General features: G+C 33.1%; 1 protein-coding gene across 1 annotated transcript in view; it reads right to left on the bottom strand.

The window, feature by feature from the left end:
* Window positions 1-4,437: 4,437 nt before the first annotated feature.
* Window positions 4,438-16,586, bottom strand: part of LOC128670991 (cardioacceleratory peptide receptor-like) — a 40,966-nt gene continuing 28,817 nt past the window's right edge. Inside the window, exons 8-11 of the mRNA XM_053747050.1 lie at window positions 13,853-13,948; window positions 9,140-9,320; window positions 7,087-7,219; window positions 4,438-6,696 (exon numbers count right to left, since the gene is read on the bottom strand). Coding sequence (XP_053603025.1) covers window positions 6,550-6,696; window positions 7,087-7,219; window positions 9,140-9,320; window positions 13,853-13,948 — 557 coding nt within the window. The 3' untranslated portion in view covers window positions 4,438-6,549. The remainder of the gene's footprint in view (window positions 6,697-7,086; window positions 7,220-9,139; window positions 9,321-13,852; window positions 13,949-16,586) is intronic.

The raw sequence follows: 16,586 nt of genomic DNA on the forward strand, positions 1-16,586 counted from the left end.
TAACTATATATATGTATTGCACTCACATATCATTACTGTTTGACCCAAAGGTTGAATGTTAGATAATTCTTTTAGGATTAAGCCCGCCTATTGTACTTTCAGAATGGTTTGTTGTGCGATAATCTATACAATTATTATAAAGAGGTAAGCGTTTGTGAGTTTGTATGTTTGAGGCAGGTAATCTCTTAATTACCAAACCGATTTCAAAAATTCTTTCACCATTAGAAAGGTAGGTACCATATTCAAGATTGCTATAGGCTATATATTGTCTCAAAATCTAGTGCTTCAATAAAATCATCGAAAGTCTTAAAAACGTATCTTATAATATAAAGAGCCCTCAAATCTGAAATCTCAGAGCTCAATGGCGGGAAATGTGTTGTTTCCATAGTTCATTGTATCGTGACCCGAGCAAAACCGGGTCAAAGGGTATATATAATCTGCAGACGAGTATGCTTTTAATTGCTGTTTTGATGGCTGTGGCGAAATAGCTGGGGGAATAGGAAGTAATAGTATGAAGATATGCCGAAATATTAATTATATACAAGGATTTATATTGTACTAGCCGCCCGTCTTGACTTCGCTCGGGTAAAATGTAATAAATTATACACCTAAACTTTCCTCAGGAATCACACTATCTATTGGTGAAAACAGCATGAAAATCCATGCAATAGTTTTGAGTTTATCGTGAATCACAGGCCTCTGCCTGTTCAAAGGATTTTGTTTTATAATATGAGGATTAGTGGGGATAGGATAGCAGTAAAAATAGTATGTACTTTTAATCGTATTTTCAAAATCAACTCGCAATATTTAAATATAGGGTAAAAAACCATCGACCCAACTATATACACATAATTGGAAAACAATATCATTTTCCATATTGTACTCGTATAATGTAATTCTGTCTGACGGTGAATCTCATATCAAGGAAGGAATGGATTTTATAAAAAATACTGTATTTTATGTACATAGTGTAAGAAACTCTAGTTTAAATAAATATTTGTTACACCTGCCATGGGTATCAACGTCCCAACTATATTTATTTAAAACCTGTGTGTATTTTAAATGCGCTATAGATATTTTACCTATTCTAATTACCTACTTATCCCAATCGGAGAAAAAACTGTTCACAATGGAATTTTACGCAGGCGAAGCCGCGGGTAAACAGATACTAAGCACATAAACTTGTATTAGTTTCTGAATAAACGGATATTTGTGATTCTGGTCTAAAGTAAACTGTGTTGGGTTATGATCGTGTTTCTATTTTTTGCAGTACTGAATGTTTTATATTAATGTCCCAAGATTATATGAACACGAGTGGTGAAAGAGGAATTGATTAGGGTCACGGTGACGGAACGACGGTCACAAATCGCTGACAGAGGTCTCCTTGTGACCTCATATGTTTTTCTATGACATAATAATGTATTGTTCTTATGAAAACATTGACTGAGTATGGTACATTTCATGAGGGAGAATAATGTTTTGTCCTAATATTTAACAAGCTTGCGAAATTATGGCTGGAATGCTCGATTTTGTATTTCTTAGTTAATTACCTGAGAACTACTTACTTTATAGTAATATATTAAATGACAGGTATTAAACGCGCACATATATTTTTTATTTCCCAGACATTTTTGACCTTGTTACAAAGGCGCATGTTCACAGTGTTCGATAAATAGTTCAGTCGCAGCCGCGATAGACGGCGAAAGATTGTTTCGTAAAAAATGTAATTTGAACAATAGTTCAGTCCACTCTTCATCGAAATTAAATTACCCACGCCTGGGCGACGGTTTCACCAAGTTACGGCGACGACTTCTGTCTGGTAGAATCTTTTTCTACCGCCATATTATTTCTCCGTCACTGACAGTGTCCTTATTCCATAGCGCTGCCATGTTCGGTCGATTTTAGCCGATTTTTGACACCAAAACGAGGTTTTGTTTTTTTTTTTGAATGTATTTATACATTTTATTTTATACACAGGCTTATTGTTTATATGTATTTTTGTTTACAGTCAACAGCATCCATCTACTTGAAAATTGTAATATCGCCTGTATCTATTACCTCCGCATAGGGATCCATGCAGGATAGAAGTTGACATGTGCAATTGTCCACGACTGTCAGTATATCGCTTAGCCTCAGTTGCACCGGTCAACTTTGACATTAACTTTAACCTGTGCGCCGTATTTGCGTTTTTATCTGCTGGTTAATGTTAACGTCAAAGTTGAGTGGTGCATCTGAGGATTGTGTGTTGAGGTTTAATATATGAAGCGCCAATTTATTTATTCAATTGATTTAAATTATAAACAAATAATAAATAAATATATTAGGACAAATCACACAGATTAAGCTAGCCCCAAAGTAAGTTCGAGACTTGTGTTATGGGATACTAACTCATCGGTACTATATTTTTATAATAAATACATATATAGATAAACATCCAAGACCCGGGCCAATCAGAAAAAGATCATTTTCCATCATGACCCGACCGGGGATCGAACCCGGGACCTCTCGGTTTAGAGGCAAGCACTTTACCACTAAGCCACCAAGGTCGTCAATTTAAATTGAAGAAATGAGTTTTAAAAAATTGTCCATCCCAATAAATTTCGTTAAAAATATGTCCTCTTGGTAATCTTCCGTATCAAAGTTGTTTATTATCATTGTTTCAAATAAAATTTGGCAAATTCACAAGTCGTTCTACGCTTTAAATGACCTCAATATCAAAACAAGCGATAAACACTATTGTAGCCACTATTTGTCTGTTTAAAAATGAATTACCTATATATTTTTTTAACCCGTCCATATTCAGTAACAGCAAAACATTCTATGAACAAGTAAGTTTGTATAGTCCTCTTCAAGCTTCTATTCAATCGATATTCGTGAAATATTCCAATAAATGATAGATCTCTGAACTGTCCCCGTGAGAAATCAACGCGGGCGAAGCCGCGGGTAAAAGCTAGTCAGTAATAAATATCTATAGGATACGATGGCGCTGGCATGTGTTTTCATGGTAAAAGAACCTAAAAAAAGATTTAAAAAATAAAAATACAAAAATGTTTGACACGAAATTTTTTTGTTGTCAAAGGGATCCTATTCCATTGTTATTAAGTTCCCTCAGCGCTCTACCGGCTCTAGTGGCAAGTAATCGCATATATCCTTGGCTGTGTGTTCCAGTTACCTTGGTACACGCATCATTTGTTCATATTTTGTTGAAAACGATCTGCCATAAGTTGGTACGTGCGTTTGAAATCGATCGCTCAGATATCTGTGAACTGTTCCGCGACTGTTTGGAGCCGGCATTACATTTAAATAGGTGATTAGCAACCCGCCCCGGCTTCGCTCGGCTAAAACCATAATAAAACTTCCTCAGAAATCATGTAGATAATCAGATTTAATTACTTATTTCCATCGAGATATAATGCACAAATGCTAATTTCAGCGTTTGCGTTTTGAACTCCGCCGCGGGCTGTCATTAGAGTACATTAAATTGTACCATACACGTACAGTAATCAATTTAATTATCCTATTTTATAAATAAGTAAATTAAAGTAGTATTTTATAAATAAGTACAGTGTTATTTTTATAAATGTTAAATTAAAAAAAAAATGATTCGTTATTCTAAAAAAATGTCGGACGCTAATGAAACGCTACACGCCGCGTTCAAACGCTCATGAAATTCACGTTAGTATCATGGTCGAATATTAATTTCAATTCGTCCTTGGTTACATATAATAAAAAGTTCCTTACCCCTTACCCCATCACGTACATACAGATGTACGTGATAAATTCAAAAACTATCGGATTTTTGTACGGTCTTGAGGAAGGTTCAGCTTTCTCTGTCCGCGATTTCGCTGCGTAGATACTCACTGAATTGCAAGCGTTTTCTGATGAAGATACTCCAATACCACGTTGTTTGGCTAATCTCGCTTGGGAAGTATGTTTAGATAGTTAGGATGGGGTTAAAAGTAAAAACGGAACACTTCGTTGTTCGTCTGTCAAGGGCCTTTTCCTCAGGAATGCGTACACGTATAACGATGAAATTTACATGAAATATCCAGGTCGATGGTTTAAAGCGATGAAAAAATTAAACTTGCAAGTCAACGTGATCAAAACAGTTTTGCTAGTGACAGTTTTGCTATAATTTATTAGAGTTCGTCCAATATTACCGGAGACAGGTGTGTACAAAACATTTATTCCTACAAATTTTCAATTTACAATCATCGGGGTCAACTTTTCTAAAAAAAAAAATTATATTTGCCTATATCACTCCTGGTTACGTTTCGTCTGTCTCTGTGCAAAATTTCATTAAAATCAGGGCAGTAGTTTTCGAGCTTGTCGGTTACACAAACAAAAATACAAATCGTTTCTCTTTAGAATATTAGTATGGATGAGAAGAAGCAACTAAATATGATTAAATAATATATAGGTATAATTTTTTGCATTAATTTATTCTATGTCACATTTTATCAACTTACGAATAAATACGTTTTAAACTTTAGTACTAAGAATATAAAGGTAGGTATGTTTAAAACTATGACTTGAGTTTGACTCTATTTGCTTTGGCACATTCCTATATAGTTTATTATGTATCAAATATTTTACAATGAAATTGTTTACTTAAAGGTAAATAATACATAAGTAGGTATACCTATAGCATACATTGTTTGGGCCCAAATCGTAAAAGTTAACAAAACACAAAAATAAATCCTTTTTTTGTGTCACTAGTGAAAAATGGAATACCATATAACTATAATTTAAAAAAGACAATATTTTAAACTAAAATACGTTTGAAATAAAACCGATTGTTGATATAAATCAATAATACTTACTTATAGAAATTTTTAGGTTATATTTTTTTAACAGACAATTCCAAACTTTATTACAATACTATTAAGTCCCTGTATTGGTTTATGTTACATTACATTCATAAATTTATATAAATATATTAATGACATTACATATAACAACACAGACAAGACAGATTTATTATTACCAAACACGCACAAGTTTCGTACAAAAAGGTATTTTACTACCAAAAGATAACCAATTTTAGAAAAAAATAAGAAAAAACACAATCATTTTTTTCTATGCTTCTTACGTTTTTGAATAAAGAAACTCACATAGATACATACAAAACATGAACGCTGAAATCATGTCACTCCTTTTTTGAGCAGTCGAGCAATTAATAGAACATTTTATGCTTCGGAGCATTCCCTAATTAGTTTGTTTGATGTCATTGGGTCACACTAACAAATTATCATTATAAATTAATATTATTATTATAAATTACACGCGACTGATGTCTATTATGACTGTAAATATGGATGTTAATTGTTTTCAGAATGCTAGCAGAATTATTTAGATATTTTACGGACTGAATGTAGGTCTAGCCGAAGATAAGCAGGCTCCACCTAGGTATAACTACCGACCGGCTGCATTTAGATCTAAAAAAAATCTAATATATAGATAACTACATAATAATATTAAAATTAATATTCATTACCAAAAACTGTATACCTAAGTTACCTATTTAAGTTTGTGTATTTTCATTTGGATGCATGGATGGATATTTTAATTTTATGAATTGCCAAATAATTAAAGTATCTCAATATTATATTTTGATTGTTAAATTAAATGATAACACGAGACCTCCGAAAACGTGATTATTTTTCCTCGCTTCCAGTTTCCAGATGAAATCGCTCACGTAGGCCAGACCTCACAGCAAATCTTTACATAATTATAAAACAAAGTCCTCTGCCGCGTCTGTCTGTTTGTCTGTTCGCGATAAACTCAAAAACTACTGCACGAATTTTTTATATTTAATAATATACAGTGTAATTTCTAAGAAAGGTTTAGGCGTATAATTTATTATGTTTTTAACCGGGTGAAGCCGGGACGGACCGCTAGTGTTCTTATATAGATTAACAGTAGTCGAAAAAATATATTTTACTAACATTTTATAATAATATATGATAATGGAATTTAGAAGATAATAAAAAATGTGGAATCGAAATATAAATTAGTTCAAAAAAATCTATTTTTGCGAAATGGTCTATTTATTAAAAAAAAAAACAAAACTTTTAATGAATCTTGATTACCAAAGAAACAGAAATATGTATATTTTTATGTATCAAATAACTGTAACGATAACCAAAATTACTCGGACATGTCGCAAATTTCCAGTTAGATAGCTGATATAGACTTAATTTGATGACAACGTTTATAATCGTAATAAAAATATACATATTTCTGTGTCTTTGGTAATCAAGATTCATTTAAAGTTTTTTTTTTCTTTTTTCTAGGCAATATTTGTGTTCTACTGCGGCTCATAATTCTTCGTACTCTAAAAAGAGGCGAGTATATTCCGTATTATAAAGGAATGTAATATTTTATTGTTAAAATAATATTTCGATGTTATTTTTGATTTGCATAATAAATGTGTTAATTATTTATCTCACGTACATACATTTCATTTCACGTAGGTACGTACATTCTTCACACGCTTTCGTAAAAACATTATATCTATTCCGAAAATAACAAAAGCTTATGATATTACTACAAGAAAGTGTCTTCCCTTCGTCGTTTTTGCTGGCAGTTGTTATTAAGCTGGTTCTCAGGTAAGTGGAGACGGACCTTTTTTGAATTGGTGCTGTTGACTTGGTGGACCCTCTGCTTCGGGTACTTCAAAGTGTCTTCTTTTACCTACGAGTAAACGTCTAAATTAAATAGAAATAATTCTGTTATAAAGCCTACATCTCGAGTGCACTAAAATATGCTCAAGACGTTTTGCATTTTATCAAGACCTTTAGTTCTCTCTTCACAATTATAATATTAGTGACTATATTTATTGATTGTCATGTTCATATGATAAGTAAATATGCAAGACTTGTAAAAAATTAATATATATAGGAAAATGAATTTGTAACATATAGATTTGGTGACGAAACGAATTTCATATAGATTCCCATCAGTTGCCGAGGTCCTTAGTCGCCTTGTACGACATCTACACGGATATGGAGTGGTCTTGTACTAGGGTGCGACCACACACCACTTAAGGGAGATAATTATACAGTGGGAACTTAAAAGACTGACCCTAACTGTCAGGTCGTGCCTGGTTCTCCTGTGGGATGACGTCAGCAATTCTGTGTGAGCTCTGGACTCGTTGCCAGCAGGGCTGTCGCTGGCACGCATCCAACACCACAGCCATTTGTATGGCGGTATGTTCCTGTGGGAACAACGACACAAATGTTTTTCAAATGTGATTGAGAAATCTTCACACTATTCTATTCACGATCGAATGAAAATAATTTGTAAAGTATGACAAAGCGGATAAGTAGTGATCGTTTCAGAGGGGGAAAAGGTAACCAATAAAAATATAAACTACTAGATGTTGCCCGGGGCTTCGCTCCCGTGGGAATTTTGAGATAAAATATAGCCTATAATAATCTTGGATAATGTACCTATGTATATGTAACTAGTAAATATCTTCTCTGGCTTCTTGTCAGAAACTCTCTCATCCACAATGGAATGAAAAATTTGAGAAAATTTAATAAATTAACTATAATTGCGTGAGTATCGGGTCCCCGGTCGTGTGAAGCGAATTATAAAAAAAATAACTTCACGATTTTAAAGGTTTGGAAGACGGTTGACGTCAGCATTGCCAGAGCTCAAAATCATAATGTTTATTTTTAGCGTCAATTGAGAATCTATACTATAATTATAAAGAGGTAAGAGTTTGTGAGTTTGTATGTTTTAGCCGGGTAATATCGGAACCTACTGAAACGATTAAAAAATATTTCACCGTTAGAAAGGTACATTATCCAAGATTGCTATAGGCTATATTTTATCTCAAAGTTCCCACGGGAGCGAAGCCGCGGACAACATCTAGTACTTGATAAACTTGTAATCCATTGACACGATTTGATAATATGCTTTCTTCGTAAATCTATTTTTGAACATCTCTCTTTCTATAGCTCTTTAAATAAAGTTAAAAACTATATTATATTACTAAAAACTATATTATATACTTATATTAATAGCTATTTAAAGAAAATTTATTTTTTAACTTATTCTATTCACACAAAAAATCTTACATTCATATTTTTTTGTTTATTCCTTACAAACACCAAGGAGAATTATTATGTACGTTTTGTTATTATGTGCATTGCATGCACACAAAATATATAAAAAGTTCAAAAGAACTAGGACCCATGAACCACAAGATGAAATTTATTGAACGAACGGAACGAATGAAACTTCGGAAATTAGTACTGAACGACGCTTTGTCAAGAAGGAGCTAAGTTGGGAAATTAATTTAATAAATCAATTGAAGTTGACAATTTCATCATTAATCATCGCGCTGAGAAAATTAAGGTTCCGTATTTAATTATACATGTATTTAAGTGATTTATAACTAATATTATTTACTGCTTCAACTAGAAGTACACTTATCAGTATCGGTAATAGGGTAATCTCCAAATAGACATTTTATTTCGAGTGTTCGAGAAAGTAAAGCAATAACTTTATAGGATCAAACAAGCCATTATATCTATCAAAGCCAATTTGCTCGGGTTCTACTGAAACGCTACGATTGAAATTAGTTTACGTATCTGTGACCGCGTATTAAGTAACGTGAAGGTTGAACGAACTTTTTACCAGTACGGGATTTTTTACCATTTCAATCATGTCATAAATATATTCACGGGTAATTTTGGAACTAGTTTTTCGAGACTTTGCTGTCAAAATCTTCACGATAAATCTAGAAGTGATAATCTTACCTTAAACTACTAAAGATTAGGATATAGATATGAACTTTTTTGATCATTTAACCAGTAGTATGCGGATCTCCTCAAGATCATTTTCAAGCCAGTCATCTTGAGTTTTAGTTTCACCTCGAGTCGTAGTCTGGGAATTATACTTTAAATTTTTTTCCAAAGTTTTACTGGTAAAGAATGCTTTTAGCATTAAGTCTTCCTTTTGTTGTAATTTGCAACTTCAAATACATATGTTTATTTTTAAACGCCATGTTTTACTTATTGACGTCATTTACTTAAAACTAATCATACTGCCGAATTTCAAAGCACAGATGAGGAAGAAACGCAATATTAACCAAAGTTTAAATAAATTAATACCTTCGTCATCTTACCTAAGGCTAACAAAGATCCTGTTAGAGAATATAAAGTAGATGACTGGGTTAGCAGCGGAGTTGAGTGGGACCAGGCTTTGGATGAACGAAGCGATGGCCGTGTTGACCTGTGTCTCTGGTACGAAGCCGTAGACTTGCAGGATATCGAAGATCATATACGGCGACCAGCAGATGATGAAAACTGCAATGCAGTGATTGTTAATGTTCCTGTACAGTGTGATATGAGAGTAGCAAATAATCAAGGGGGTTTATTGCTTTATTTTTTGCTTTTAAAAAAGTTACAATTTGAACTTACATTACACGATACATAAATAGAATCTTACAAGTGTACTTATCAAAGTTTTGACCACAAAAGTTTAAAATATACAATTGAAGAATATGAGTAATAGACTAAATGATTGAAAACTTAGTTAAGTTCAGTACACCGGTGCCTTCCTATTGCGAAAAAAATATAAACAGTTATGCTTTGGGTCGAAGTAAAGACATGTTGTGAACGTAGTAAAGTAAATGGTTAATTCAGATATCACATCAGTACAAGGTTATTAAAATTGTATATTTAGTAGTTTAATAAATAGATATATAAATTCGTGTATTTGTGGCCACAATCACACACATGCTCAAAAATAAAAAACAAACAGAAAAATGGCTACATATTATATAATTTAAAATATTGCAATATAAGTGCAGGTGTGTGCTGCAGAAATAAAATGGTTACATTTCGGCGGTGGTATAACTCAGCTCGAAAGTTGTAGGTGTTTGTGTGATCATATATTGTGACATAGCAAACAATATAACGAAATGGAAGAAAAGTACTAATTGAAATCTAGAATGAATGTATTATGAATATAAAAGTAAAGTAAGTCATCAACTTGGAGGTGGTTCAGTCTAGAAATGTCCTAACCAAATAGGAACTTCATTTCAATGCTTCAAACAAAGACGTTTTACCAGTTTAAAAGGTATGTGGTTAAAAAGGGATCCTCAATTAAACGCGCTCAACCCAAAACTTTATTTGAACCTTAAAACCGAAATGCTTTAAGGCTTTCACCGTACAAAGAGACTGTCACACGCAAGGAGAATCTTTAAAATCCAATTAATATTTTCCGTTTGTGGCACTGTCGAACACAGTCCGGTGGTGACTTGACTGTACTCGTAAATTTCCGCTAAAAATAATGAACGTTGTAAAATTTTGAATTTTAGAAAAATTGTTGACGTTTTTCATTTTGAACGTTGAATATTTGACTTCAAATATATCCTACTAATATTAATGCGAAAGTTTGTGAGGATGTGTGTATGTTTGTTACACTTTCACGCAAAATTTACCGGATGGATTGTTATGAAATTTGGTACACGGGTAGAATATAACCTGGAATAATCTGGAATAACATAGTATGTGCAATGTAATCTACATTGTATGAATCAATTCATTTTGTGTTCTTAATAGCCAGTTTTGATTGAAAGAGATCTTGTGATACTATTGAATATTATTTCATTTTAATTTGGCATTGGAAGTTAAAAATACGACGACCTCCCTGGCTTAATGGTCATCATGCCGGACTGCTACAGTGGAGGTCCCGGGTTCGAATCCCGGTCAGGTCAACATGAAAAATGATCTTTTTCAGATCGACATGGGTCTTGGATGTTTATCTATATATGAATATGTTATAGAATATAGTATCGTTGAGTTAGTATCCCATAACACAAGTTTCGAACTTACTTTGGGTCTAACTCAATCTGTGTTATTTGTCCCTATTTATTTATTTATTTAAATAGACGTTAAAATGACTGTCCTAAATTGGTTTCTCAATTGCCTATTGGTGTATGTTGATAAAATGCTAATGCGAAATAAACAAGCTCAGGATTGGGCGGGAATCGATCCCTGGCTGTCGAGATAGCGCAGATGAAAATGACACAGACGCTCGTTCGATAAATAAGCGATACTTATTATGCTAATCTTTAGGTAGATAATAATAAACATACGTATTTACGACAGCGATCAATGTATAGATGGAGTTTTTGTTGAAAAACATAATTCAGTCGATTTTTTATCAGGATAATCTATCATCTTCACGTGTGCGACTACATTCGATGCCGTGACTCACCGATGCACAAGGGGTTTGCGTAAAAAATCAACTAATTTTGAAGATTTGGCTACGATTAGCTATACAGCCAGATGTCTGTCTGACGTCAACCCAACTAAATGATCATCTACAGTGCAAAGTCAACTCGTTAATCGCGCTGAATCGAGACACAATATATGTAATCGTTTGACCAGCGCATTTGCACCGGTTCGTAAGGTAAACGTTGAAAAAAATAAGCAAGCAGTTCAAATTTATCTCTTATAGGATCACTTATTACAGTACGTTAGCACCCTGAATAAAATATCAGAATAGGTTTATACTAATGCGATGTGATTACTTCGAAGCAACGTAGTTTAGGAGGTCAACATTCGACAAGTAGTTAAGAAGACAACGAAAGCCAAACTGTTTGAACAAATAAAATGGATTTACGATCAGTTTTATCACATACAAACTTATTAATGCGCTGTTCCTCTTTTATTTAGAACTAGAGTTACTTATCTACTAAATGGATCTTTTATTATTAGGTTTAATAACTTTCATTATTGTTTGGAATGAAAATATTTTTCAGCAAAATTATATAAAAATCCATTCCCGCAACATAATTTACGCAAAAGAGTTCCTTTTTGCCAAATACACGTTCGTATTATTATATAGGTATATCAAGAATGTTGTCATTTGCATCTATAGGCTTTAAAATTGAAGAATTCATCTATTAATCCATACTAACATTATCTGTCTGTTCCTGTTTGACGGCTAAACCGCTGAACCTTCCTCAGGAATCACACTATCTTTTGGTGAAAACCGCATGAAAATCCTGTGCTTTTGTGACAGACAGACGCGGCGGAATTTGTTTTGTATATGTCAAAAGTTGCTAATAATGATATTGCTTTGGTTCATAGCGTGACTGGATCTAATATCAATATTTGTTTGTTAGTGCTGACACAAACTGACATCGCGTTTGTTGTGTCATTATAATATCGTGACCTAATTAGTTATTTGTTTTGCTATTAACGATATAGAAGACGGTAGAAATGGGCTCCAACAATTTATGACAGAGGAAGAAACTGGTTATGCACTCAGAGGAGAGACACCTACCGTCTCTTCACTGAGTGCATAACCAGTTTTTGAATTTAAATTTCGTACAAGTTACATGTTGTGTTATTGTTGTGTTAAAGTGAGGACCTGAATTAGTTTTTATCCCAAAATTCTTATAAAAACCTCATACAATACTCCTAGTAATGTACTAAAATAATTACTTTCATTTTGGCACATTTGAGATTTTAAACAACTACTTGGGTACCATTATTAGACAGGTTAGTAATAAATGGCAAAACTTTGTGATAAAAATTTAAAAAGCAATTTTGACATGCGACTAGAGCCCTACTTGGCACCGATTCAGAATCAGAATCGATATAATGCCACCACTAATGTTGAATAGAGAGAAAATATCTCATTACATTGTTACAACCCTATTGGATCATAACTAGTAGAATCTATAATATTGCAAATAATTTAAATGTTATGTTACGTATTTTTTATACCTACTGCGCACGTATCACGATGAAACCTATACCAAATTTTAAGTTAAATCGTCCGCTATACGACGCATCAAATTTCATCCAGAAGTTTTTGCGTGATGCACAATCACACATACAGACAGACAAAAATTTAAAAATCTGAAGACCATACTTAATTATTTTTCTTTAAAATCTACTATATACAGACATAGCCCACTTTCAGTTTTATTTATAGATTAAGCTCGAAATATTGTTTCGGAAAATCCCATCTAAATATCGGGGCCAATCAAGAAATAGATTTTGCATTTGACAGCTCCATCATTGAGGAAACTCAATTATTTTAGGTTTACTTTGCCCAACGGTTTCACTTCCCGCCATTCCTTCAAAGGAAAGCTGATTAAATGGCTGATTGACAAAAATGTCGAAGTCTTTTTTTAGTAAAATGTAAATGGTACTTCTGGTACTAACATTAATATTGTACAAAACAAATAGTGAATTTGACAATTCATTACCTTGTATACTGATATTTATATCAAAATAGTAATTCGATTGGGATTGGCTGTTTGTCTTGAAAAACATGTAATCGTTACGTCATAAAAATACACTCAAATACAAAATATAAGTTTTGTGACATTTGGCCGCCCAGCATTGGATTTTACCTGTTAATTGTTTTTTTTTGCTTTCACCCTATACAAATTACAATAACAAATAAAAAAAATATATAAAGAAACTTGCACATTCAAGTAAATTATAGAGTAATGATATTTAAGCCAGGCTTCATTGCTCCGTTGCGTTCCGATAACAGATTAACACACACAAAGGCAGTGCGGCGATGTAATGATTTACATTATAACGCCGCACTGCCTTTGTGTTTGTTACATTTGTATAACCTATGTAAAACGACACCGGGGCAACTCATTACTTCGACGCAACGTAGCGCAATGGAGCAGTGTGTGTGGCCCTCATAGTGTGCGTCGATTGTCTTGTTTTATTACGTGAATACATTCAACTATATATTTTATACACAGGCAACTACCATATTCGTTGGCACCCTATACCTGTGCGGCAGCATAGAGATCTCTGTATGTATAGCTTGATTTAGAGTTGAATGTACTTACCAAAAACAATGACGAAAGTCATCTTCACCGTCTTTATTTTCGCCTTTGGTATGATTCCTCTGCTGCTGGCACGACGACTGTCCAAATCGTCACTGTCTGAAATAGTGCAGATTGTTAATGACCTAATTCATTTCACTTTGATCGGTGGATCAAAGTGAACTAAAGATTTGTGGATGAAGGGTTCATTGATGGATCAATGACCAATTTTTCTTGCTACTTGAATGCTTATTATAATAGTATCTTTTTTCCTTTGTGTTCCATTAGTGGATCAAATAATATCTTTTTCACATCGATCCACCGGTGAATCAAAAATTTTAAGGGTCATCTTTTATTTTTCTAGCTGTTACCCAAATATGCGATCACTTGGAAATATATAAAACTAGTGACCCGTCAATGCCTTCAAATTTTACATAGATGGTGTATGGTCCTTCGAGCCGGACATAACTAGCTAATGGATATAATATAGCAAAACAAAATCAAATACATAAATAAGACGTATGATATAAATAATTTAGTGAATTATACGATAAAATGCTCCTAAAATATCAAGTCCATGACAAATGACCCTACTACTCGACATTCTTGAGCCTATACACATAAAATCTCTGTGCTTCTGTCCTCATATTTCACTGGACCCACTTGTAGATAAACATCTCGCTAGAAACCGTGAGTGGACTGGATTTACGTGTCTGTTATAGTTAGGTAACGTTTTTGGTAAAGCTTAGTTTGAAAAGGGAAGAAAGTTTATAGAAATTAAGTCATTAAAATCTAAGTAATATATGGACAATTCACACAGATTGTTATAGGTATGACAATAATGTTGTTTAGCCAAAATCTTTCTTCTTTGTAGATTTTGACGTTTCAAACAGAAATACGAATGAGAAAGTGTTGTAAATAGACACTTCGTCCATCTTCACCGTCATTCAAATTCAAAATTCAAATTCAAATCATTTATTCAGAAATTAGACCTTCACAGGCACTTTTTCTCGTCAATCTTTAAATTTATAGTTATTTCTCACAAGCTAGAAACTACTGGCATTTCGGAACGACCACTGCTGAGAAGAAATGCCGAAAGAAACTCATTTGAACAGTGTTGGTCCCTATCATGCCAGATCGGCTTACCATTATTGTTTCTTACAATGTTTTTTTTTTTCTTTCTAATAATATATAAAAGTACATAATGTACATAGTCAAAAGGTATATCAAAACAGGTTATGATTGTGATCCGAGTGCTGATTATAATATATATATCATTCCTTTTACCCCAACTGATCATACGTCTTAAAGATGCTATGTCTAGTTGTGTGTATATCTGTGTCTAGACCCAAGCCATCGGCACTCAAGTCACGCACTCCCTAATTTGGCTGGATTCCTCAGTTTTTACGCTCATCCATTCACCATCCGTTGACAGGTCCTTTTCGTGAAGAATATTGATAAAGAACCGTCGGTTTTTTTTATTTCCTTCAATTTTATCGACATCATTCCTTTAATTCAGTCAAGCTTAAATTGTTACAAGTAGTAACACATTAATACATAATAAGATAATAAATCTTATATTTGTCACATGCTTGTATCCCAAAGGGTGAACTCTCCTAGTGTAATCCTGCGCCTCGCCCCATGCGTTTATAAAAAATATATTTTACCACATTCGTAACTGTTCTTTGATAACTGGCTACGCTATTTATTCATTATCAAGAAAATAATTATATTGTGCACCCAAAAAAAAAAGCGAGCGAAAATAGTTTTTTTTTTTTTGCAACTGATTATAAAATCAATATACTTAGGTACAACAATTCGGGATATCAATGTTATTTGTGTTATAATTACAAAATGAATAATTTTAGACTACATTATATTTGAATTATAATATTTTTATGATAAGTTATTTTTTATTTCCTTTAACCAAAATAAGTTTAGAATTCCAGTGGAATTTGAAAATAATTTGCGCGCATTGTTAGGAAAAGTTTAGGAAATATACAATTTAAACGACCTACTTCTGGTTCAAACGTGATATGAATCATATTCCAGCACATTTTATGGGCGCAGTTCTCTGTAGACAGTTCTCCTTTTACCACTAAACTTGTCTATGAAGTTGGAATGAACCAAAAAGTTGTATTAGTGAGCAACGTACTAATAATAATGGAATATTCACGTACAAACTTTACAAATGTCATATAACTGAAAAGTATTGGATATTCTTCGAAAGTAGGTGCTTGTTTTCTTTTTGAATGATAAAAGAGATTCACTTTGCTTTTATTTTCTTCTTTTAGTCGTTTTTCACATGGCTTTAAGTGGAATGAAGCACAAATAACGACATCTTGGATTACATACATTAGATACTAGAGATTATAAAAACAATTGAACAATAATCGGATCGCGTCACAGCGTGGAATTGATAAGTTAATGGACTGGTTTGCACATTAACTTATCCATCCATACACTACTTGATAAATCATCATCTAAAGTGCAGCCTTCCTTACGAAGTTTTTCTTCACCAAACAATAATGTGCCAAAATGACTGAAAACGAAGAAGCCTCATTAACTAAATAAACAAATATTAATAAATAAATATAATAGGAACAAATCACACAGACTGAGTTAGCCCCAAAGTAAGTACGAAACTTGTGTTATGAGATACTAACTCAACTATACAGAATTATATAATACATATTGTTGATAAACATCCAAGACCCAGGTCAATTTCAAAAAGATTAGAAACTGTCAAGTAAATCCT

Source organism: Plodia interpunctella, chromosome 6 (assembly GCF_027563975.2).
Source record: "Plodia interpunctella isolate USDA-ARS_2022_Savannah chromosome 6, ilPloInte3.2, whole genome shotgun sequence".
In the NCBI taxonomy this organism is placed as follows: domain Eukaryota; kingdom Metazoa; phylum Arthropoda; class Insecta; order Lepidoptera; family Pyralidae; genus Plodia; species Plodia interpunctella.